The following is a 25,754-nucleotide window of genomic DNA, read 5'->3' as shown; positions in this document are numbered from 1 at the left end:
GTAAGTTCTTGTAGTCTGGGGACAACCTAGATATGCTACCACGTTTCCACTGATGAGTGTTGTCAATTGGAAAACAGCACTTAGGATCATTTACATGCAAAGATATTTATGCGATGGCAGAGGTCATCACAACCACCCAAGTCCAATCACTTCTGTAAACTTGAGACAGAAACTGTGCAGCAGCAAACAATCCTGTCTTTCTCTACCTTTTTTTTTTTTCCTCTTTGTGATGAGGTAGGTGGAAAAAATGTCCATGTGTGTGGCTTCTTTGGTCCACCAGTGGGTTTGCGTGTGTGGGCGGGTCAGTCTTGCAGAAGGCAGGAGAAAGCTGGCAGCTCTTTCCTTCTACATCTTTGAAGTTTCTCCACTCCATGGTTCTAATGATTTTATCACTGCTCTTGGGGATGTAGGCGGGTTGTGTGCAGAGAGATGGAGGTGTGTATTTGTGTTTGTGTGTGTGTGTGTGTGTGTGTGTGTGTGTGTGGTGGAGGGAGGTGGGGGGGCCTTATTTAGTATTTCTCTCCATCACTCTCAAGACTTGGAACCGATACTTTAGATCTCTTTGTGTAAGGCAGTTGAGAGCAGCCTGCTAACTATGTCCACTCATCATTACAGGAAGCAATTTGGGACAAAATTAGGCTTAATTGTACATACATGTGCAAGGAATTTTGGCCCTCGCAGTTGGCTGAATACATCATACTTAAAGGAATTGGTTTTCAGTGGGTGTTTTTTTTTAGTGTAGTTGTTTCTGTTTGTTTGTCTGACTGGAATGACGTGTAAAGAAATATGTACGTATATGTGGTTGTTTGCCCTTTCTCCATAGGTGTAATGTTATGGCTAGACCAGGAGACATGTTATTCCCAATAATTCATTATATGTGCCCCCTTTAACTTCATCATGCTGTGGCTGCAAACCTAAAATACAGAGAAGGGGAGACTCTTGCAAAGCATGTCTGGGGCAAACTTTTAGCAGAAGAAATTAAAGAAACACCATCACCATTGGAGGCTTTCTATTTATCAATATTAAATTTTTTGCTAACAGTTGAATCCCCTTCCATTGAGTTAGTAATGCAGACGACAGGTGTTCCATTAAAAAATTATGACATTTCTGAAAATCACATAAATTAATTTATAACTTTCAAAGAAATCATCAAAATCTTGAATCATCCCAACATTGAACCACATCCATGCAACCAAATTAACAAATATAATATAATATAATATAATATAATATAATATAATATAAGATAAGATAAGATAAGATAAGATAATATAAGATAAGATAATACTTTTGACTATTGATCCTGGGGGGAAATTTGGTTGTTGAAGCAACACAGACATATGGAGGAATGCCTTCTCGCCCAGGTCGTTATTGCAAATGAGAATTGGTTCTCAATTAACTCACATGGTTAAATAAAGGTTAAATAAAAAATAAAACATAGTAGCAAGAGTAGTACAAAAAAAATGGAGCACAAATTGAAGAGTCAATCTAAATAAGGTAAAAATAAAAATAAGAATAGATAAATTTAAAAAAAGAATACCAATTTAAAGGTATAAACACATGTTTCACATGGTGTAAATAGTTGTAATTACAGGGAGTAAGCAAATGTTATTCAGTAGTTACAGGTTGGCGTGGTTTGGTTATGACCATAGACTGTATAAATAATGGATGTAGTATCAGTGATGTCACCCATCTGTTCCTGAGTGCTGTTCTGAAGCCAATCGACGGCGGCAGCCATATTGGAAATGCGGAACACTACTAGGCATAGTGTGACGTAAAGAGGCGGAGTTTGAGCCTCCTAGCCAACAGTTAAGTCTTCCCATCCGGGAGTCAAGTCAGTCATGTCCTTATTTAGGCAAAAACTTTTAATCTTAATATCTTCTGAACCGTTGCGTTAGAAAAAAATTCACCCCCCCCGTACAGTGTGTGTCGATAGAGAGATTAGCTACATAGAGCCAAGCCGTTTTTTGAACCAGGCTGCAAACATGTTTATTAATGCTGCAAATATCGTCTTTTTTGAATTGGGCTCTATGTGGTTTTTCTGGTGTTTCTGCAGCCAGCCTCAAGCGGATTCTCGATGAATTGCAGTTTATAACACTTTATAATAGTTGCATGCATCATGCACATAATGACTTATACACTGAAAATTACAACTGAGGCTATTATAATCCTCTTTTAATACATTGCTAGGATCAAGACATTAATTCCTGTACCCAAGAGGTTTGTATTATAGGTTATCCATTATGCACATAAAGATTATAAAATGAAAACATTGTTCATTTTCAGACTATGACCTGTGTCTGATCCTGTCAATATGACTCAGATATATCCATTATTATAATTCTATGACAGTGTGTGCATGACAAGGGGATGATATTAGGCAACTAGTATAATGCCATCACTGAGCGCATCAGTGCTGGATAGCCTGTCTTCTTCTCCTCTCTGCAGTGGGCTGTAATCAGATCTAGCAGTCTAGATTACCGCAAACACACACGGACACACACGGTCTCACACACACACACTAAAACATGGATGCTGTCAGGCTCTCATCTCCGGTCTTGATTATTTTTTATCTTCTCTTCTATTGAAGTGGCATTTTCCCTCTCTTAGAAAAGGCTCCAGTTTCCAGGACTAAGTGGGCAAACCAGAGATACTGAGTGCGCTTGAGGCCAGCTATGCCACTGTATTCCTTTAGTCACTGTCATACATTTGGCAAGTAAAGCAGAGCCATTCCCGTATAACCTCTCCTCTCAACTCATTCCTTCGACGTGTATTATTATTTCCCAGCCCTTTAAAAGACGGATCCCCATTCTTTCTTTTTGTTACCATAAAGAACGCTCAACCATCTTTCTTCTGAGTGTGTTCCAGGTGGAACCCATCATAAATGACAGTGTTCAGTATGGTAGTCCGCTCCCACAGAGTCGGTCTCTTGAGCAGCTTCATCTAACAGACACTTCACATAAGGACGGGACTAAGAGGGGCTGAACAGAGCAGGCACTGTGATCAGGGCGAATGAGAAAATGGAAGTGTATTTATTTGTCAGTCAAAGTTAAGGACAGCTTCCAAATGGGCTTGATTGAATCTGTCTTCAGATATCCTGGAAAATAATGAGCATACGCTTGTGTGTGAGCATTGTGAGTCTGTTGCTGCCCACGTCTGCGGAAACTTAACCCTTTAATACAGTTTGTGTATGTGTCTTTCCTGCCCCGATCAGAACAATGCAGGGCTGTAACTATACTCCAGCGTATCAAGTAACCTATCAGAGACCTTCCTGCATATTTAATCAGCCAGCAGCAAAGAAACAGGCCACATCCCTACACGAAAGAAGCTTGCAGGCATGTGCTTTGACTGTGTTAAGTTTTTGAATATTAACATTGTTCAAAAAACCTGATCCGGCCGTTATTGTGAGCCTGTATATTTGCAGGCTCAACAGTTTGTCTCTGCGATGATATGTTTATAGGGATGTAAGAGTTTTTTGTGAGAAGGTTTCAAATCAGTATGTGAAAGGGAAAATTCAAATCAATGGGGTGAAAACTAAATTGCAATAACCTTTTTGAACAGCAGAGGCTGCTGTCTGCCTTTGGCTTTCCTTTGATGTCATTAAAATTTTTGTATGAATGTTCCAACATTTAAAGAGCCTAAATAATAAATAAGCTCACAAATAGATTCATTGTTTTTTTTACTTTAGGTTGTTCTTTCAGCTGTTTCATTTACTTCCATAATTTTACGTTCTATCGGAAGTAGCATTGAGTAGCAATTTTATGGCAATGCCTTCTCTAAAGCTAGCTCATCGCCTCAGTTATTCATACCCTCAAAAATGGAAAACCAATAATATGGTGAACCCAGCATCATGACTGTATTGCATTGCACGCATCATTTCGTATCGAATCGTTTCATTTTGAGTGTATCAGATCATATATCGTATTGTTTCATGTCATAGCATATCATATTTTTGCATAGCGTATCATATTGTAGCTTATTGTATCATATCCTAGCATTGCTCAACGTATTGTAGCTTATTGTACAGTATCTTCGTATAGCGTACCGCATTGTAGTGTAATGTATCGTATTGTATCCTATCAAATCATATTGTAACCCATTAAATCATATTGTATTGTATCGTAGCATATTGTATAGTATTGTACTTTTTACGTATCGTATGGTATCATACCGTATCGTATCGTACCGTATCGTATTTTATCGTATCTTATTGTATCTTATCGTACTGTATCGTATCGTACCGTGTCGTATCGTACCGTATCATATCTTATCGTACCGTATCTAGAGTACTGTATCGTATTGTATTTTATCGTACTGTATCGTACCGTATCTTATCGTACTGTATCGTATCGTACCGCATCATACCGTACCGTACCGTATCATATGGTACCGTATCGTATCGTACCGCGTCGTACCGTATCATATGGTACCGTATCGTATCGTACCGCGTCGTACTGTACCGTGCCGTATCATATGGTAACGTATCGCATCGTACCGTGTTGTACCGTACCGTATCGTATGGTACCGTATCTTATTGCATCGTATCGTATCGTACCGTGTCTTATCGTATCATACCGTATCATATTGTATCATATCGTATCGTATCGTAGAAATGCAAATGTGCCCACAGAGGTACATTTTTTGTTTATGGACAAAACAGACTATTTGTTGGAGTGAATTCTGAACAGATTTTTTGTTCTGGGTCAAGATAAAACTTTTAAAATGTATTGACTCAAGTTCATAATTATATTGAATGGAGACATTTGATGATATATGAGAGATGATAGATTACAATTAGTTAAAAAAAATGCAACAAATAAAATATAGCTCAATGATATATATATATATATATATGTATTTTAATTATGTATTTTGGCTTATTGCACTTCAATAACAAATTTAATTTAAACGAGGCGCTGTAAAAATGTAGCCTTGGCAGGTTATTTCCCCTGTTATGCCTATGTATATATCACTTGGCACTCTCTGTGTGACCTGTTATTACTGTCTGCTCCTCTCTCCAGTGTATATCTCTACATTCTGGAGAGTCACATAATATGATTAATTAACTGCAATCTTTTGATGCAACAAATCATGATGTGTTTAATGTCTTTGGCAGATATGAGTATGGCTTTTGATTTTGATAAACACATTCATCACTCTAGGTGAGCACTCTGCAGGTGGCCACTTGAGCACATAGGGGAAATCCAGACCTGAAAAAGGTTTGAGGTGATGATGTCAAAGTCTCATTAATAACCCAGAAGTAAAACATTTGATATTTTGGTCCTTGTTAAATGCCAACACAAGTGTTGGTAGCAGCACGTCTTTAATGCACACTTTGAGATGTGGCAACATGTCTGTGTTTACAGTGAATGCTCTGTGGTATTTCAGCTTGACTTTTTCAGATCTGGCTTCAAATATCTCATGTTCTCTTTCATCACCAGTGTTCGCTGCAAGCCTGCTGGAGGACCTCCGCTGAGTTTTGATTTTGAGGTTGAGGTGTAATGACTTGAAGAAGATATAAATGACTCAAGAAGGACTTGCTAACATCAACCATTATGACAGTGATGGATAGGGAAAACAAGATAATAAAAAAAGAGGGTCTGGAGCAGGAGAAGGAAACAGTCAAGGGTGGATGGAATGACAGGAGGAAGTAAGAAGTGAGAGAATGGAGTGGTTTGATGGATGTATAGAACTGTGGGCTTTTGTCAGTGAGTGATGTGATGGTATGGTGTGCTGTGGTCCCTGTTGGACTAGCTTTGTTGATCTTTCCTTGTTCTTTTCTGATTAATGGTTCATATTGGTAGTGAGGCAGAGCAAAGATGTGGTCTCAACCTGGTTACTCTCCTCCCTAATCTCTTGCTGTGTTCTCACTCTCTGCCTCATTCTCTTTTACTTCCTTCTTCCATATTTTCCCTTCTGTCTTACTCTCTGCCTCTTCTTTCTTCTCTCCCCTATTTTTCCCCATTCCTCTACTTGTCTGTCCATTCTTACTCTAAATGAAAAAGCTGAGAACTCGGGGAACACACCAAAGCTTAACTATGAATCGTTTTGTTTTAAAAATGGGAAAACATTCCTCGTCATAGGCTGTCCAGTATTTAATAACTTCACATTGAAACCCTTTCCTTGTAATAATGAGTCCAAACCAGTACAGACCAGTTGTGATATGACCTCATCTGAACTGACCATGGTCACCACTATCAGACCTTACAGCTTGCTCATTGGTTCCCGGGACGGTGCGGTTTGGGATGCTGTGTGAGTAGCGAGGCGTTTGGGCCCCCCAGAACAAACATGGCATGGTCCAAAATAAAGCCCCCGCGAGTTCTTCAGAGGCCATGTGGAAAAACCATAAAGTGGAGTTATAGGGGTCAGAATGGGGATGAGATATATAATGGTTTACACAGGAGACAAGGTAAATATGTGTATACAAGTGAAACACACGTACATTAATGTTGTTGTGCACATATTCATGCTGTCTGTGTTGCTTCAGAATATATAACTCTCATTCGTGTGTTGTGATTCGTTCTGCATGATGGTCTTTGGGAAATATGTGTGTTGAGATTTCATGCATCCATTATTTTTCTATTTTTGCGCATTTTGAAATTAAACACACACAAAAGCAACGAGGGCTTTGCTTGGTCTGCTGTCAGTCAGCAGCTGGTTAACCAGTCCGCAGTGAGGTGCTGATAGGAAAAAGCCAGAAACAATACTCTCCTTTCTTTTTCTCCCGACCTTCTCCCTCCTCAGGGTCAGACTGCTTTGCTCCGAACCACTTGACCGCTAATTTCATGTGCATATAGAGTGGACACGTACACACGCATACGGAAAAACTCTCATAGAAAACAAGCAACAAAAATAAAGTCGAAAATGTTTCAATCCCACTGACTGAAAGATTAATCTTAGTAAATTCCTGGAGTGGATCAGAACATGCAGAAATGCAATAAGAACCTGACATTTTCTTTTTTCTGTCCTCTCCGTCTTTTTTATGGAACAGTAAAGCCCCCTCATTTTTTCTACTGTTGACCACATTTATTTGAAATGCAGCAACGTCTATGAAGCCCTGCCTTTCAGCTTTTATTGGGTTGTTAGTGGACAGCGCCTTTTCAGCCTAGGGAGTCACATAAAAGGGGATACAATGGAGCTCAGTGGATGAAAACTGCTATGACACACTAGTCTTTGCAGTTATCTATGCAACAGGCTTCTTCTTTGGACAGAAAGTTAAACTGGGTTGGGTGTGTGGTGTTCTTAATCTAAGAGGAGCTGCCGTCAGAAGGTCACACAAATACAGTCAAGCTATACACACAGAGATGCATTGAGGACACTTTTATAAATGTTGGTTGCAAATGTGGGTTTCTCCTGTTCTTCTTATGTTATCTCTAATATGTGGTCGTAATGTTAATACAACATGTTGGGGAAGTCTCTCAATTGGAACGTTCAATAAGTGGTTCAATCCAAGCTCCTGTGGTCCACATGACAAAGGCAAGACACTGCCCCCTAAAATTGCTCCGGGTGGCATAACGAGTGATGGAAATGTGACATTTTGTGAAAGTGGTTTGATTGGTCAGAAAGCACTCTGTAGGTACAGTCTATTGACCATTTACTACAAAATGTAATATATATCTTTAAGGGAGAAAGCAAAGAGCTCTGTAAGACTTCATTGTAGCTGTCATGACTAGGGATGCAGCAGTTGCCTGGTTTCACTATTGATGCTTTAAAATCGGCTTTATCTCATCGAAAAGCTCCACAACACTGAGTGTTTCAATCTCGTCAATCTCAAAAAGGGGTCGGTGCATTTTGTTCGATGCAACCTGCCCAGAATACACTAATTTAAGGTGACGTGCTTATATGATCCAGAGACATGGAGGCTTTGTAAGGGATAATGTATGGTTAATAGGTAGTTATGGGAAATATAATCCTGACAGGGTTAGACACGACAAGATTAATCCTTATCTGCCTGCTGCGGTTAACCTAACGTGAAACTGTCCTCATTCAGCTCTCCTTCTTCTCTGAGCTCTGAAGTTCACACACCTTTAAAAATAGATGAGGTAAATGTCACAACTTTGAACCCTGTTGCTATCATCACCACCGCTCATGGTTTAAGTTTCTGTGTAGCGACCATTAACATAAAGTTGCACTCACCTGCCTTGCTATGGTGCTAACAAGCAGAAACAAAATGTGCAGGAACCTTTTTCCTCGGATTGATTTGACATGATGTGTGATCAGTTTGCCTCTGGTGTTGCTCCTGTTAAGGAAAGTTAATCACCATTGTCAAGGGGTTGTTGAGAGGTTTTGACCAATCAGAATCAAGCATCTTACACAACTGGAAGATTAGTAAGAAAGCCGGGTAATTAGCTACATTAACTTAAGTATGGCAAAGGGAACAAGCAAAGTTTGGTATCCACCAAACAAAGGAGTGAAGTTGGGAATGTGGGAGCGTTTCAAGTACACCAAGGTTTTATTCAAGATGGCAGATCTCCTATCTGCAAAACTTGTCCAGATTAAGATAATACATAACATCTAAATGATGTTACGATATTGACAAGTTACTTAATGAAACCCTGAGTTAGTAGGGCTTTAAGTAGTAAAGGAGCAATATTTCACAGTTACCGGGGCTATGGTTGAATTATTATTGACTTAACAATAGGGTCAGGCAACGAGTGATGACTTTAAATCAATTCAAATGAACATGTTAGTAGACAATCCCTTCAAAGTAGTTTATTGCTTTAATTTAAAACCAGACGATGTGTTTGGAAAAAGCTGCACATTAAGGACAAGAAACTGATTCACATGTTGACTGAGCACAAATCAGGATGACACCAGACATCTACTGTACGCTGCACACCACATGTTTGCCATAGTGACTGCTCAGTGTGGTTTGACAGGAAATGGATTCCCTGGAAACAGGATGTAGCAACTGGCGTGCGGTGCTGGAAATGATCAGGAAAAATAATCAAAGAAGGAGCAAGTGTTAATGAGGGGGAACGCCTGTAGCGTCTCTTCCTTTATATGTGCATACGTGTGTGTGTGTGTGTGTGTGTGTGTGTGTGTGTGTGTGTGTGTGTGTGTGTGTGTGTGTGTGTGTGTGTGTGTGTGTGTGTGTGTGTGTGTGTGTGTGTGTGTGTGTGTGTGTGTGTCCATCTCTGCCTGAGGAGGTAATGATGATGGATGGAGGGGTAGGGAGAGATTGAGGCAGCTGTGCACAGTGAGGGTTAGTTTGATGGTGTCAGGGTGAGTCCCCTGCACTTTCTGTCTCATATATCCATCCTCTGGTACAATACCAAAAGCATGGCATGATTGACTTTCATGCTTTGGCAGAAAACACTCATTCACTGCATCCACAAAGATCCTTTTGTTGGAGAATCCTGGGAGTTCTTTGCGAGTCCTTGTCTTTTTTTTTTTTTTTTTTTTTTACATCTGTTCTTTCCCATGTTCCCCTTGTAGCCTGTGGGCAGACAGCTGTGTTGCTGCGGTTCCATCCGCAGATGTCGGAGTCTACAATGGGACTTTGCCCCCATCTCCACCTTGCAGTCCCTGCTGTGAGGCGGTTTACATCCGCTTATTATCCGAGTCGAGCCTAAGGTGATCCGACCATTATGTGATTCTTGATCAGAGCTCTGACTGTTTCGTTTTCCCTTTGATGACACACACCTCAAATGACAACCAGCCCAAGACCCGGGACAGGGGGGACGTCCCTCATTTCCGTACAGATCAGCCGTGGTGTCGTCATGTCTGATGTGGCTCAGGTGCAGGTGGTGAAATCTACTTATTTGTCTACTGCTTGTACAGACAGTGTCATAGTTTCACTCTGTATTGCTTCATTCTTCCGTTTGACACAGCAGCTTCCCCCCTTCCCCTTCCACCTGTGCACACATACTGCTAACACCCAGCATGCACTCAAAGGAAGAAAAAAAACCCTGCTGTCTTCAGGCTGTCTCACCTCACAAACCCTTACATTGCCCTTCTGACATCCAGTGGAAGTTTCTATTGCCTCATCAGGAAACTGTGGATCATTTAATTTTTCTCACATCTGCATGAGTCAAAGAAACACATTATCAGTTGCCTATACACCATATGTGTGAGGCAGCACAGTGTAAATACTGTAAGCATATGAATTCAATAAAATGGAGCGGCCATTTTTTTTTAACTCACCTTTAATAATTCAGACATCCTCCTGCATATATGGGAGAGTTTCAGTTTCTCTTTGATGCATGTAATTATATGAAAAGAGATATTTGAATGATCATCGTTGATATGTGAGAATCTCTGGTGGTCTAGCGTCATCTTGCAATCAAATAGTACTACACCGTAGAGTGATAAAATTCAGACCTGGCTCCATTAATGGAAAGACAAACATAAATTAGTTGAATATTATTTCATAGATTTAGATGATTCATTTCACAGCCCAGACCCTCGAATAAATTAAGTCTAATGGCTGCCTTTTGCTCTATTTATACAGGCTGGCTGGACGACATACAGCCAGAGAAGGGAAAAGCTCACACAGCTGTGTGTTGTGCACAGCAACATGCACTCAAACAGACCCACTCTTGGGGTTTCACAAGTTTTATGACGGTTTTGTCGGCTGAAGTGACATCCAAACTTCCCTTTGAACAAAACACAAAGAGAATCAGTGAAGTTGTCTGTGTTTGTGTCAATGTGTGAAGAAATCATGACAGGAATGTGTCTCTCCTCGAACTGTGACTCAACTCCCAGCTGGATGAGTGAGAGTTCAACTGTTAATGTGTGAGTATGCAAGTGTTTCAGTTAGGCCTTTACTGTGGTCTCCCAATCATTTCTGGTTCTGCTGTTTGACTGTGGTCTTCTCATATAGTCCCTGTGTTGTTTATTGCGGCCCAGAGCCGACGCTGGGCCTGATACCTTTGCAGGTCTGCCTGCCAGAAAAACTTTTATGATGAAATGTGAGGCAGGAAAAAGGGAGGTGAGGACAAACAGAGGAGCTGTTTTCTTTAAGCCTCTGTTTAACTTTGCTAACCAGTGTCCAGAATCCACATTTGGCTGTCATTGCAAGCAAAGGAGAGGAAATCAAGGAGAATGAGTGTGTGTGTTGCATGCATGTGTACACATGTGCACGTAGAAATCTGCTGCATGCAGTCTTAAGATTACTTATTTTTATTGTGACTGTATTTGTTGAGAGGAATTCCAAAGAATTATTAGTTTTGCAACCACAGAAACTTGAAAACATGTCAAGGTCATTTTTTAAAATCATATGGTGTTGAGTGACGAGCTGGAAAGCTTAAGTGGAGTCAGGGGGGATGATTTGGTGATAAAAATGTGTTTGTAATTCACCTAATCAAAGGAACTCCTCGGTGCAACTCAGATGTCCCCTCTGGATTTGAGCTGGGCTGGACTGAACGTTACTGGGCCCCTCTATTTCTTTCCCTCACCTGTCACTTTATTCCTCTTTCTCTCATACTCCTTTGAAAAAAAAGAGGAAAAAAACCTTTGTGATAGTGAAACAGATTGTAGACCTGAGTTGTCGTAGGCGTTTTTCATCTGTTTTGGACATCATGCTACTACAGAGTCATAGTTGGGGGAAATGTGGGCCTGTCCCAAAGACAACCTGGCTTCAAGACTTCTCGCTCAGACATGTCACTTTGTCTCACCGCAGGGCCCTCACCTTTTTTACGGCGAAAGGGAAACTCCTGTAGAGTTTGGAGCACGGCTGGAGGGATGGAGTGTTGAAAGAAAGATATTAGTCGCAGGGTGAGAGAGAGGAGCTGTTGGACGATGACATGGAGGAGAGCGGAGAGGCACTGGTGGGAAGGGAAAATTGGAAAGGAAATTGAAGGAGAAGCAAGAGGTTAATCACCTCGACTTGTTAGCTGTCTGTCATCTCCGCATGTGTGCCTGCTGATAAAGTCATACAGTATTTCCTGTAACAGAACGGTTGATGGAGGAGTGGTTATGAGTGGAGGAGCAGCAGGTCGGTGGTGCTAAAATGTAGAAAATGCAAAGAATTCCCACCTTATTTTATGTTTTCTCTCACCCTCCCTCCTCTTCATCCTCTCATCCCCCTTGTTCACCTGATCCGTCCATCACTCTCTCCTTGTTGTGCGTGTACTCTGCCTGGCAGCAGTGAGTGCTTTAAGAGGGTATTAGCAGGGCGTCTGTCCCCTACTATCACAGCTTAGTGGGCCAGTGCAGGTGAGACAGCAGGGATTTCCTGTAAGGCCCCTCCGCTACATTCTTGCTAAATTGCTCCTTGCCCGGTGGGGTTGTGGATGTGTGTGGGGGGGGGGTGGGTGTCTCTTTTTCCCAACATGTCTAATACACACAGATTCAAACACGCACGCACATGCACTCACGTTGAAGCAAATGGGCACCAGCACAGGATGATGTGCATGCATTAACATACTGTACTTTCAAAGGATTAGTGGTGTCACCAGTGTGTGTGCATGTGTGTGTGGAGTAGGGAGGACAGAGCGGGCCTCAGTATTAGACTCTGGTGTTCTGCCAGAGGAGCAATATGAGATAAATACTTCACCATCTTACACTTGGGGGTCCTGGCCTGCTGCTAATGCTGCTGCTGGAGAGGATTCCTCTGCGTGTCCCTGGCTTGCACACCGCGCTCTCATTTCGGGCGTGCACACACACACACACACACACACACACACACACACACACACACACACACACACACACACACACACACACACACACACGCACACACACACATAGACAGGTGGATAGGAACTAATTGTGGCCAGGCATAGTTGTGCCTCTCAGTTGTGCTGACAAAAGTTTCCGTAGTGTTGCTTTTGGATTTTTATGTAAATACCAAGGTTTGTGACTTCTCAGTGTAAGCATGCACAGTGACACCCATGGAACTCCTGCATTACTGTTTTCAGTAAAAGTAACCATACATTCAAAAAGAGTTCATTTATATGTCCTATGGAAAAAATATGTCCAAAAATAAAAGTTTTGGGTGCTTTTATGTTGAAAGGACACACAGATTGTAAAGTTGCAGAATAAAAAGAGCTCAAAGAATACTAAGGAGGGAAAAAAAGTGTGATGTATCAGCTGGGGAAGTCCACTGAACGATCGAACATCACAACCCTTGCTAGTTGGCACCAGAATTACTAGTCCATAACATGAATAATTAATATTTTATCATTGCATGCCCATAATGCTGGTCACTATTTGTTGAAGCTGTAGTGCAGCCACCCACCACTTGCCAGATAAAGGACAGATGACAAATGACATCTCGTAGCATGGTGTGTGGTTTGCCAGCATTATGATCTAGAAAGTGGAGATAAAGTTTTATGTAAGCTCTGGTTTAACTAGCATAGAACCACTGGTGATGCTAACCCTGCTAATGTTAGCCACATTCGGCAAACCAATTTAACATTGTTTATCCACAGACGGCCATGTGAAATAAATTGTGTTTTCTGAGTGTTTTCTTACCTTTAGACTAGTTGGCTAAATTTCCGTTTTGAACAACTAGAAAATGTGTTGCTTTAGAACAGGGGTGTCAAACATACGGCCTGCAAGAGGTTCCAATCCGGCCCGTGGACGACTTCCCAAAGTGAAACAATTACAGAGGAGATATTAGCTACAATTTTTCAATAAAAGTAACTGCTATTTCAGATTTGTCCTCTAGGGGTGGCATGCAATCATAGTGCTGATGGAGTGCACCTGAACAACGCTCCGGGAGAATATTTACACTTTGCATTATCCAGTGGAAATTCAGACTTTTTAAGAGTACTTCAAGATCCAATCAACACTAAAGTTTTCGTATATGTAAACTTGTAACAGCAGGAGCGAAAAAAGGAGCCACATAACGTGCACATGCTTACCATACATGTGCGTACGTCATAGGTCCCACTATGAGACTCATCATGGCGAAAAATACAACAGCTATTTTTCTAAAAAAGATAGTTCATGTAATGTGAACATTTTCAAAATGTACTTGTAATTTTTTGCACTAAAACAAAGGGAAACATTTTGAGTTGTCCTTCTCTATATAGGTTATTATGCTATGATTTTACTGTTCCGGCCCACTTGAGATCAACTAAAATGAGTTTGACAACCCTGCTGTAGAACATCCCTAGTACAAGCACCTCCAGAAGAGGCATAAACTTTTACATTGTTGTCACGTTATGTAGTTTGTCATGTGTCCTTTTCTCTTTCTGGTTACTTCAGGCCTGGTCACGAGACACTACTTGTGACACGTGCCAAAGAAGGAGAGAAAGAGGGAGAGAGATAGTCCACTAGTTTATCAAAAGCTTATGAAAATCTTATCATAAGCTGGGTAGCTAGGTAGATGCTAAAAAAGAAAAATGGTCTGCAAATATATCTTTGCAGGCGGCCACCACGTCTGAATGCACGTATTCAGTGAGAGTTAATAGATGTGATGATGTTGAACAAGAGGAGTCAGATGCAGATGGCTTTCTCTATTGTTTAAAAAAGATGATGAATTCCTTTCTCATCTCAACAATTTGAACTGACCCATATGTGCACCGTTTTTTAACTTTCTTGCGAGGTTCTGTCACATTCTGTTACATTTTTTAAAGAATATTGTGCATTAATTAAGTAAGTTTACCTCTAACTTTATGTCTCTCTGTCAAGCTAAGTGCTACTACCTCATAACAATGCTCCAGAACAGCATTTGTGTGAATGTGCTTGATTCATTTCCTGAAACGCTTCCTTTCTTTCTCCTGTGAAATAGTTTAGACATGAGACATAGAGAACAACAGAACTTTGTGTTTTCACACAGCCACCTCTGTGTCAAAGTAACGCTTGTTAAAAGGACTGTTTACGAGGCCTCCCTCTTTGCCTCCCTTCATCTACAGTCTGTATTTGTCCATTAAATTACTTTAAACCCACACGCACACCTCAAAAAATGAAGTTCAAATGGGTTCTCTCGTGGCATAAAAAGTGCTGGAAATGTAATCAGGTGTTGAAAAGCAACAGAGGAGCACAAAGTCTGTTAATGACAGGCAGCTGTGACTCTGTGTGTGTGTGTGTGTGTGTGTGTGTGTGTGTGCGTGTGTGTGACTGTAGGCGTTGAGGCAGAAAACTGTTACATGTCCAATAAGAAATCCTGGAGTGAGCTTGGATCTCTCAGTCATCTCATTGCTCACAGCCAGGAACGAAAAAAGTGTTTTAATGTGAGTGAGAAGTGTGTGAGCAGTGTGATCTATGGCAGCGCTGACCCAATCATACAGCACTCTCAATAACAACTGATGGGACAGGCTCCAGGCTAAAACTCCCTCCCTCACCCTTTCACTGCATCAGTCCACAGTGGTTCTAAACTTGTACTACTTCCAAATGTCGCTAAGTAAATGCGATGAGAAATGTCAGTTCCAGCGCTGAAAAATAATATGCGCCACCTGGCTGAGAAGTGTTAAAAAATGACTCAGTGTGAGCCATTAGAAGTGCTCCTGATTTTCTGCCTCAGTAGATCCTGAACTGACAGTCTGTTACAGTTTATCACAGATTACATTCAACATATATGCCTTTCTTTATTTCCCTTTGTCACTCTGGTTGTCCCCCTCTCTTTCTACAAATGTCAACTGATATAACAATGAGTTTTACAGCAGCTCCCTTGCGATCAATGACTTCACTGTATGTTGTTCTAACCCTTTATTATTCCATCTCGCTCTTATCTTCGTATCTGTACTGAAATTCTTGTCCTGGCCTCTTCTAGGTAGATGCTCTGCGGGTGCGTCTTGAAGAGAAAGAGCAGTTTCTGACGAAGAAGACCAAACAGCTGCAGGACTTGACTGATGAGAAGAGCACACTCACAGGAGAGATCAGAGACATGAAGGACATGCTGGATGTGAAGGAGAGGAAGGTTAATGTCCTGCAGAAGAAGGTAAGTGAGTCCAGCCAGCTTGGGTATCTTGCAGTATATGTAAAGCATTTTGCTGTCTTTCAGCCACTTGTTTTGGTTAAAGCTCCTGTGAGGAGTTTTTAAGTGGTTATTGAACAAGTTGAAATTGATACTGATGCTTCGCTGTGACCTACAAAGGCAAACAAAATACATTTGACTATTAAAAGAAAGGATGGGTTTTCGTCACATATTAATACCTTGGCATGAACAAGACAAGATCAGCAACCATAGACTGTATAACATATGGACATAGTATCTGTGATGTCACCCATCTGTTTCTGAAGCGCTGTTTTGAGGCCAATCGGCGGCGGCAGCCATATTGCTGCTGTGGAGCGATTGTGACATAAAGAGGCGGGCTTTGAGCCTCCTAGCCAACTGCTACAGTGTTCCCGCCTGTCAATCAAGTCAGCTTTGCCTCTCATTGGAAGACTCGTAATCTCAATATCTTCAAAATTGCTGCGTTAGAAAAAAATTCACCCCCCTACATTGTGCGCCGATGGAGAAATGAGCTATCCAGACTACACTCGTCTTTTGTACCAGGCTGTAAACATGTTTATTTCTGCTGTAAAGATCGTCTTTTTTGAATTGGTGTGTATGTGGTTTCCGGTACTTCCGGAGCCAGCCTCAAGCGGATCCTCGATGGACTGCAGTTTTTAGCACTTCCGCATTGGACTCATATTTTTAGACCGGAGGTTGCTGCTTGTCAGCAACATGATAAGATGCATATTTTTGGCCACAGGGTAACACTACACACTACATGGTAGAGGGACAAGATTCGCCAGCACTAGGGTGGACGTAGTAAAAGGCTGAATCCCCGATCCCTGATAATAGAGCTGATAATGTTGGTATCCAGCAATGCCCTGGACAAGCTCCAATACGTGCAGAACTCAGCTGCCAGGGTTCTCACGCACACCATACCCTGGCAGCACATCGCTCCCACTCTCATTCACCTCCACTGGCTCCCTGTAAAGTACTGCATCTCCTATAAACTCCTCCTCCTCACCTACAAATCCCTGCATGCCCTTGCCCCCCAATACCTGGCTGACCACCTCCAACAACACACTCCATCCCGTAACCTACTTTCTTCGGACCTGGGTCTCCTCTCCTTCCCCCCGGACTAAGCTGCGGACTTTTGGGGACAGAGCCTTCAGTGTGGCAACCCCCCACTCTGTGATGTCTATTGAATTAATCTGTAAGGAAAAATGAATAGTTGATATTTGATTAGTGAGACATTAGAGCTTAGAAAGCTCACAGTAAGTGACTTTCTCTTGAAGCAGCCATGATGAAAATCAATCCTCTGTTTTGGTTGTAGTGACATGATCATGTGACTCATGACCCTGATAATACAGTGTGAAAGTGTTGGTTGTAGTATTAATTGAATGAATGCCAAGTAAGATCTCGCAGTCTATCACTGTTACAACTCTTAATGTGACAAGTATGGGAAAGCAGCATCTTACCTACAAGAGAAGCACATACATCCTTTATGTATAAATATAATTGATGCTATAAATGTTTAAACCTGCATATTTCAGTTGCATGGCATGTCTCGGAGGTCTTTTATATGCCCAGCCATGTACACGAGGTCTGTGGTCACCTGTGGTGTTCACGTTGGTAATTCCTCCATAGACCAATTACACACACATAAAGTTCCCCCCTGAACCTCCTTGTTTCCTCTCATGTCCTCAAATTAGATCTCCCACTCTCCCCTCTCCTCCCACCCCTCACTGAGTTTAATGAGAGAGGGCTCCAAAGGTCACATGCGGTGCCATCACTATGTGCGTGTGGAAATACTTGAAAATGCATTATTATGTTTGCGTGACATCCATGTGTTTCTGCGCCACAGGTTTAGAGATGACCTTTGTGTGTAACCTTGTGCTTGTTCTCCTTTGGGTGCCACCTGCAGCTCTCTCTATATATATTTGAGCCAATTAATACGTTTCAGATGAATAAGGGCCTCTCTCTTTTTGCTTATTTACATTTCATTTATATTTGGTTTGAGCTTTTACTTTATTTCATGGCCAAACATGTGTTATTGTTTAGGCTTCCAGCTCCATTTGAAGACATCTTGTTTTGAGTTTTGAAGTATTTCGTGATATTTGTGTGTTTTTAATAATTTCTGCAGACAGCTCCTCCTCTTCTTCTGTCTAACCTTGTGTTCCTCTTTACTGGGATTTTTCTTTTTTAGGTCACCGACTTGTCCTGACACAAACTTTGCTCCCAATCAAAGCCATCTTCTTCGTTTTTAATGCAACAGTTTATTTTTAAAATCTAGAAGTGACAGAGCATGATTTGGAAAGGGAGCCGACAGCTGTATGAAGTATGCAAGACTTTCAATAAACAGCGATTTAAGTTTACATACACCAGTTACATTTGATTATTACCCAGCTTTCTATCTTCCAGTTGTGTAGGATGCTTGATTCTGATTGGTTAAACTCCTTGAAAACTTGTTAACTTTCACTAATGCGAGCAGCACTAGAGGCAAACTGATCACGTAATTTCAAATCAATCTGCGGAAAAGAGTTCTGGCACATATTGCTTCTGCTTGTCGATACCATAGACTGTAAGGTGAAGTAAAAACTTTATTTTCTGTTTACATCCAAACAATGTGGAGCAGGTGAGAGCAACCCTTCAGGCTTGACAAGATGGTCTTGCCTCACCCTGTCAGGATTCTATTTCCCATAACTACCTCCTAACCATACATTATCCCGTACAGGCAGGTGTTACATTCAATAAGCTACATTCTATGACCACACACACAGATCACAATCTGTTCCTTATTTCCCTCATTTGCAACAGTCCCCAGGGGTAAAATCTTGCTGTGTGGGGTCTATAGAGATAGGCGGGAATGGAGCAAGGAATCCAAACTAGTTCCCTTTGGGGGTTTGGTTCTCTATCAGTAACTGCTGGCCCATGAAATACACAAACAGGAAGAGAGTGAAACCTCCTAATGACAGATTGAATAAAAAAAAGGCTATTTTTTTTTTCTCTAAAAGTAATTGAATCAGAATGAGAATTGGAATCAATAGAATATATTTAATGTATTTATTTTTCACTTACAAGGACCATGCATATTAATTAACATTTGTGTAAATATTCCAGAGTTAGCCAAAGGGCTAGTTTCCATCTGCAGTCCCTTGCCAGATGTTAAAGCAGGCTCCATAATTGGAATGGTACCCAACCCTAACTGCTACAAAGATGTAGGGTTTTTGTGCTTAAAACACTGAAATGAAGACAAGTCAAGTGAATCACAGCGTCTTCTTTTTTTTGAAGAGTACACACACAAAGTCAAAAAAGATGGAACAAATGAAAGAAAGAGAAATCAAGTGAATCACAGATGTGTGGGATGTTATTGTGGATGGCAGGCGGAAGAAAAACACTGCAGGTAAGCTACCAATCAGACACGTTCAGCAATGTAGGCCCTGCCCCCCGAAAGCCCCAGGGCCTTTGAAAAGTACTTCCCCCCTAGCATTGTCTACCCCTGAACTAAATTTAGACCCTAGGTCCACCGGTTGATACGCACGTATTTCCGGGGTAAAGTCCCTAGTTCCGAGGTAAAGTTCCTCCGGTCAAAAACGCCTGTAAACATGTTTGTTCCTGAATTTGAGTAACCAACCCATAATTAGTTTTGACTTATCATTCCATAGATATACAAACAGAAATATTTATTGGATGACTTAATCAAATGAAACTCAAAATACTCTGACACCTGGGCTTGTCAGGTGGGATTCAGAGAACCGAAACAGTTTTCTTTCAGAATTTGCATCTCTCATCCAGGCTGCTATAACTTACAAATCTGTACTCAAGCAGAAAGACAGGGAAGCAACTTTGAGACATGACTTATTTCTCCAAGTTTCATGCTGTTAAAGTTATCTTATCCTAGTCATAGAAGGCATTTTTACCGCCACGACATGTTTGAAGTCTACCCAGGACAGGATGAAACTTTTCCCTCATATTTCCCTTATCTACATTTCCAGGAAGCATTTTTCTCTTTTCTTTTTGATACGCCTGAATGTTCTGGATACAGAAATGGAAAGTTGGGTCACGCAAAGGTCGAGTGACGGTTAGTGGAGACGCCTGTGAAAGTTGTGCAAAATGTTATCACCTGAAAAGCTGGTGATTGAGTTGTTGGCCTTCCTCATAAAATTATCAGCTCTTGAGTGAGTCACCTAAACACAGCTCATATGCCTATTAATCTCCTGTATATATTCCCCACTGATGAAAAGAGTCAATAACTGTAGCAGACATACACACAAACACACACATGTGTCATCCTCCTGGACAGCTTTGAGTTTTAAAGGAAGCATCTGTGTTATTAAGACGAGCTCTCTATCTTCACTACAAACAGATCCAATTCTCAACCACCCGTAGTGATGCTGATGATGACACATGCTGATGACAGGTCATCTGGTGTGTCATAATAGTTTTCTGCCTTTGGGTGTTGTCGGCATGTGCGTGTCTGTGTGTGTGTGTGTGTGTGTGTGTGCAAACTCGCTCTCTTCCCTCATAAGGAATTGACATCTGGAGAACTAAGAGCAAAACCAGTCTGTCGGATGTTTATGCGGCTGTAATACTAAATGGAAGAAGTTGAATTGAGATGTAAAAAACAACAAGAGGGTCTGTTAGTTGTATCAAACTGCACTTTGAGATCCAGTTCATGTTGCAGTTTTGTATCATTGGACTTGTAAATCTTACCTTTCTTCCCTGACTGTTGTTTTGGATATTTTGAGCTTCTCTGTTTTTCTCTTGGTTTCCTTCACTTTGCTGAATTTCTATCTATTTTATATGATTATTATTATTTATTTTTGTATTAGCATACACAGGATTATACAATAATGGTAACAGATACATATATGAGCGCCTTTTGTATAGTGGCATCAACAATGCACATATGATTAGATTTTTTTAAAAAGTAAAAAAATCCTGTTAACCTAAGACAATGTTAAACAAGTGCAAGTAGAGATATTACAGAAAATAATAGCTGCATTAAGATATCTGCTGATGTTGAACAGACAACATTACAAATAACAATGACCACACATGTGACTCTAGCCTTAGCATAAAACCATAAAACATAAGGAAAAAATAAAAATAAAGGTGAAAATAATAATAATGATAATAATGATAAAAGTATTAAAAAAATGTGTTACAAATATTAATAATAAAAATATATACACATATACTGTACATACAGAAATATATATACAAAAATATATACACTTACAAACATACACACATCCACATTCCCAAATTAAAACAAAAAAGAAAACAGCAAACCAAACAAAAACACCATAAGTTAAATTAAACCAAACTTTTGAAAATAAATTAATAAAGTTAAAATAAATCTTTTGGTTACATTTGAAATATAGCATAACATAACATGTGATAAGTTATGTGGACTATTTTGCAGGCTACACAGTAGTTCCCTGATCAAAGAGGAACAAGTATGCTATGATGGTTTAAGTAGCTCGCCAAATCTTGCACTATTGCTTCCTAACTGTGTTTCGAGTGTTTTGAAGGAGTCCTGTAAACATGGAGGGGACTCTGGAGATAAACAATCTAGTGTACACACATGAGATGTTATCGCTTGTCTAAATCTTAATGAATGGAACCCCATGGTTGCTTTCTTTTAGGTTAGCCCGAGGGTGGATAGCTCTGGTGAGCTGGTGAAACTATGAAGGAAAGAAGGAGGGAACTACCCTGCTAGCTCTTGATGCTAAAGTTGCTACCCATAAATCTTTTATGATTCAAACAACTGCAGAGACAGGGGCAGATGCAGCAAAAATCTGCCTCTGTTTCTGATTTATTGTTATTTTTTCTACATGTATCATTCCGGGATGAGAATTAAGTCCTACAGAAATCTAGTTTTAGACTTCAGCAGTGACTCTGTGACTAACCGAGCTTTTGACAAGTCTGTGAAATGTTTTCAAGAGTATGAAAGAAGTAGCTTCTAGACGTTTCTAGCCTTTAAGTCAAAGGGTCTGTTGCACCCAAGCGGAAACCTTCGGTCTCAAACTATGAAGCCCATGCAGAAGTGTTATATACTGCAATTCATCGAGAATCCGCTTGAGGCTGGCTGCAGAAACACCAGAAACCACATAGACACTAATTCAAAAAAGACAATCTTTGCAGCATTAATAAACACGTTTACAGCCTGGTTCAAAAAACGGCTTGGTTCTACGTAGCTAATTTCTCTATCAGCACACACTGAACGGGGGGGATTTTTTTCTAATGCGACGGTTCAGAAGATATTAAATTACGAGTTTTTGCCCAAATAAGGACATGACTGCCTTGACTCCCGGACGGGAACACAAAGCTGTTGGCTAGGAGGCTCAAACTCTGCCTCTTTACGTCACACTTTGACTGGTAGAGTTCCACATTTCCAATATGGCTGCCGCCATTGATTGGCTTCAAAACAGCGCTCAGGAACAGATGGGTGACGTCACGGATACTACGTCCATATTTTATACAGTCAATGGTTGCACCTAAATCATGTTGAAGTGTGGACATTCTTTCACAATCACTTTTAATAGAATAGTTTAACATTGAGTAAAAAAGGTGAATAAGTTAAAAAAGAAAAAAACAGAAAAATGTTAAAATTAAAATAGTACACCACTCCTCAAACTACCCTTAAATAAAGCATGTATCACTCTCTAGTGCCCTGTTTTTGTACCAGGATTATCATTTCTTTTGGGCCTCTTCATGAACAGTAAACATGACTTATAGCATGGTACCATGATGTCATGTCTGTAGTTTGATCCCTTGGTTGATTGTGATTGTTAGAGGCTGAATGAAACAAAAATAATGAGGAACTTTCAAATGGAAAAAAAGGACATACACATGATAGGTCAGTGCAGATATTTTCAGTCTTACGTATCACAACACAGAACAGTTGCTGCTCTGTTTGAGCCCTCGGTCTATGAGACCGTGACCAATTCATAATGATGCATTTACTTATTTATTTTTTCATTTTGGGTTTCTGTGTTTTTTTTTTCTTTCACTTGGGGGGTGAGGGGCGTGGGAGGTAGACATGCAGGGCCAGTTGTGGTGTGGTTTTGGCGTACATGTGTTATTCATGTTCAAACATTGTGGTCGTCTCGATCCATATTCATGCTTTGAAAAAAAAAAAAGGGCTGGCTGTGTGCATGGAAGTATAGTATCCCCTATCAGGTTCCCTTCCTATAGCAACCACAGACAGAGAGATTTAGTTACGTCTACTTGGGCTGCATCAGGCATTTGTGTGTGTGTGTGTGTGTGTGTGTGTGTGTGTGTGTGTGTGTGTGTGTGTGTGTGTGTGTGTGTGTGTGTGTGTGTGTATGTGTGTGTGTGTGTGTGTGTGTGTGTGTGTGTGTCTTAATAGAAGGATGTCCTGTACACAAGGGTCTCTGTTAGTTATGATAGTGTCTCGCAGGTTCTTTCTCAGGGGATCCCAGCTCTGTTTCAGTGCCCCCTCTGCCAGACTCTTTCAGCACTTGCTCCGGCCTGGTGTCATCGCTGGGTCTGGCCCGGTGTCATCGGCACGGCTGGGCCTTTGATTGTGGGAAAAAGTAGAGCGAGAGAGTGATATAGAGATAAATAGAGATGTTCTCTGGCCTTCTACATTTCCTCTCTTTCCTTTCCCCTGCTTTGATGTCTCTCTCTGTGGAGCAGTTGCTCTTCTGGCCGTCCATTTTTCCTCATTTTAGAAGCTTTTGGTTTCGATGAAATACACCCCATGTTCACGTCCCTTGTTGAATCAACAGCTGCATAGCATCTAATGACTGTCTTCTGTTATTGTTGTACTCATTTGTACAAACTACTGTAGCCCTGCAGACTGTGCTCTCTCCGTTTTTACTCTCCCTTCCTCCACATTTTATGCACCACCCTGAAAAAACACACAGGCACTCTGGAGTTTGATGCCGAAAGATATGACGGGGAAGTGCAAAATATTAGCCCGGCATTGGCACAGTGTTTAGCGTGTGTGAGGGTGTCCAAGCATAAGTACTGTGAATAAACAAACAGTTCTGCTCAACAATCTTCTCTCTTTCCAAATTTAAACTGCTTCCTAAAACACTCATTTTCAAAGTTAGCCAACTAGAAAAGCTAATGATGTCAAATGACGTGCCATTACTCAAGCTGGGTCTTAAACCTCAACATTTCTTGATTAGTAAATGAAATATGACCTCAGCAAGTTGGCATCAGATACACAGTCAGACTCTTCGTCTTGTTTACTCTCTGGTTAGATATTTCCTGATGTAAATCAGAGAATAACTAATCTTAAAGCTCCTGTGGGGAATTTTTTAAATGGTTATGAAACAAACTGAAATCAACAGAGAGGCCTCATTTTGACCAACTAAAGCACACAAGACTATTAGCAAAAAGATTGCAGTTTCTATAGCTTGATTTTTAATGTCTGCAACTGCTATGAGGGAGCAGGTGTCAGAAAAGGCGATTTACAGCATGGTGACGTAATCCCTTATATTTATCTTTTCCACAGTAAATAATCAGTGTGTGATATGTTTTATTAAAAGAAGGCAGGATGAGAATTTCTGTCAGAAATCAAACTCATGCAGAAGAGAAGATCAGCAAAAGGAGAAGAAGTTCAAAAGTGAATTTAAGACTTACCTTTTTAATCTAGCTTTTAATTTGGAGTAATTTATTTTTAGCCCTGCATTATTATTTTAATTATTTTAATTATTATTTTAATCATTATTAATTTAACCATTATTATTTTAATCATTATTATTTTTATTATTTTTATTATTATTTTAATCATTATTATTTTTATTATTAATCATTATTATTTTAATCATTACTATTTTAATCATGATTTAACATGTATTTATCTTACCTAATTATTTATTTATCTATTTATTTCTTGTATTCATCTGATCTTGTTAACGCAACCTTATTTTTAACTTTCCTTTCCACTATGACTTATTTTATTAATTTTACTGTATTGATTTTATTTTATTTTTAAGTGTTTTATTTATAATCATGCCTTTTATAATTTTACCATTGCTGTTGTTTTCTGTCTCTGTTATTCTTTGAAGCACTTTGGGCTAGATGTTTTTATGAATGAAAGGTGCTATATAAATAAAGTTGAGTTGAGTTGAGATGAGTTGAGTTGTATAATTTTGGCCACAGGGGGGCGCCAAAATCAACACAAACAGAAAGTTCCTCACAGTAGCTTTAAGCATTTTTGTTGTAATGACCAAAATTTGCCAATTGCACTGACCTCCCAAATGTTGGTGCTCTAAAGATGTATGTTCAGCACAATTTGAGTTAACAAAAAGTGCATAGACAAACATACCTAACTTGATTTACTGTCAGATACATTATACAGCAATAATCCAGGCTCATTGCGTAAGATCTGCATTTCTCAGAGATCCTCTGAACTCTTAACTGTAATGTGCATCTTCTGCATGTGTGTGTATTCGTGTGTGATCTTGATAGATCGGCGATGAGGCAGCCAATGCCTTTCATCCTAATGGATTCCATCTGACCAATCACAGCACAGAGACATGGTTACAGATAAGCCTGTTGGAGCTGAGGAGGTTCCGGTAAACAGCCTGTGATATGCCCCCCCTCCCTGTGTCCCACTTTGCCCCTATCAGCAATCAGCCAGGGTTAATGGTGAGAGCCTGAGGCTGCCTGATTGGAGCCAGGCTACACATCAGTCAAGACAAACCCAGTATCGGGCCACATGTCAGACTCCAGCTATTCAAGTCTGTCTTCTTCTTCCTCCTGACCGCAACACGTGCGTTTCACTTCAGATGTGTGTAATGACTCTCTCTGACTGTATCCTGATGATGACACAAGCCTTAATTCAAACTGACCTGTTTCAGCTTAACCTGTTGGCAGTGAAGTGGTCGTGTTGCATACAGTGAGACCTGAAACCCTTTCAGTTAGAGTGCATCAGATATCA

At 40.5% G+C, this 25,754-nt stretch overlaps 1 protein-coding gene across 1 annotated transcript in view; it reads left to right on the top strand.

Moving 5' to 3' along the window:
• Positions 1 to 25,754, top strand: part of LOC117821851 (ELKS/Rab6-interacting/CAST family member 1-like) — a 190,603-nt gene that overhangs the window by 32,677 nt on the left and 132,172 nt on the right. The window contains exon 9 of the mRNA XM_034696381.1: positions 15,665 to 15,832. Coding sequence (XP_034552272.1) covers positions 15,665 to 15,832 — 168 coding nt within the window. The remainder of the gene's footprint in view (positions 1 to 15,664; positions 15,833 to 25,754) is intronic.

The sequence above is a fragment of the Notolabrus celidotus genome, chromosome 11, assembly GCF_009762535.1.
Source record: "Notolabrus celidotus isolate fNotCel1 chromosome 11, fNotCel1.pri, whole genome shotgun sequence".
Taxonomy (NCBI): Eukaryota; Metazoa; Chordata; class Actinopteri; order Labriformes; family Labridae; genus Notolabrus; species Notolabrus celidotus.
Note: the sequence above shows the minus strand (reverse complement) of the source record. Positions and strands in the feature narration are given on the sequence as shown.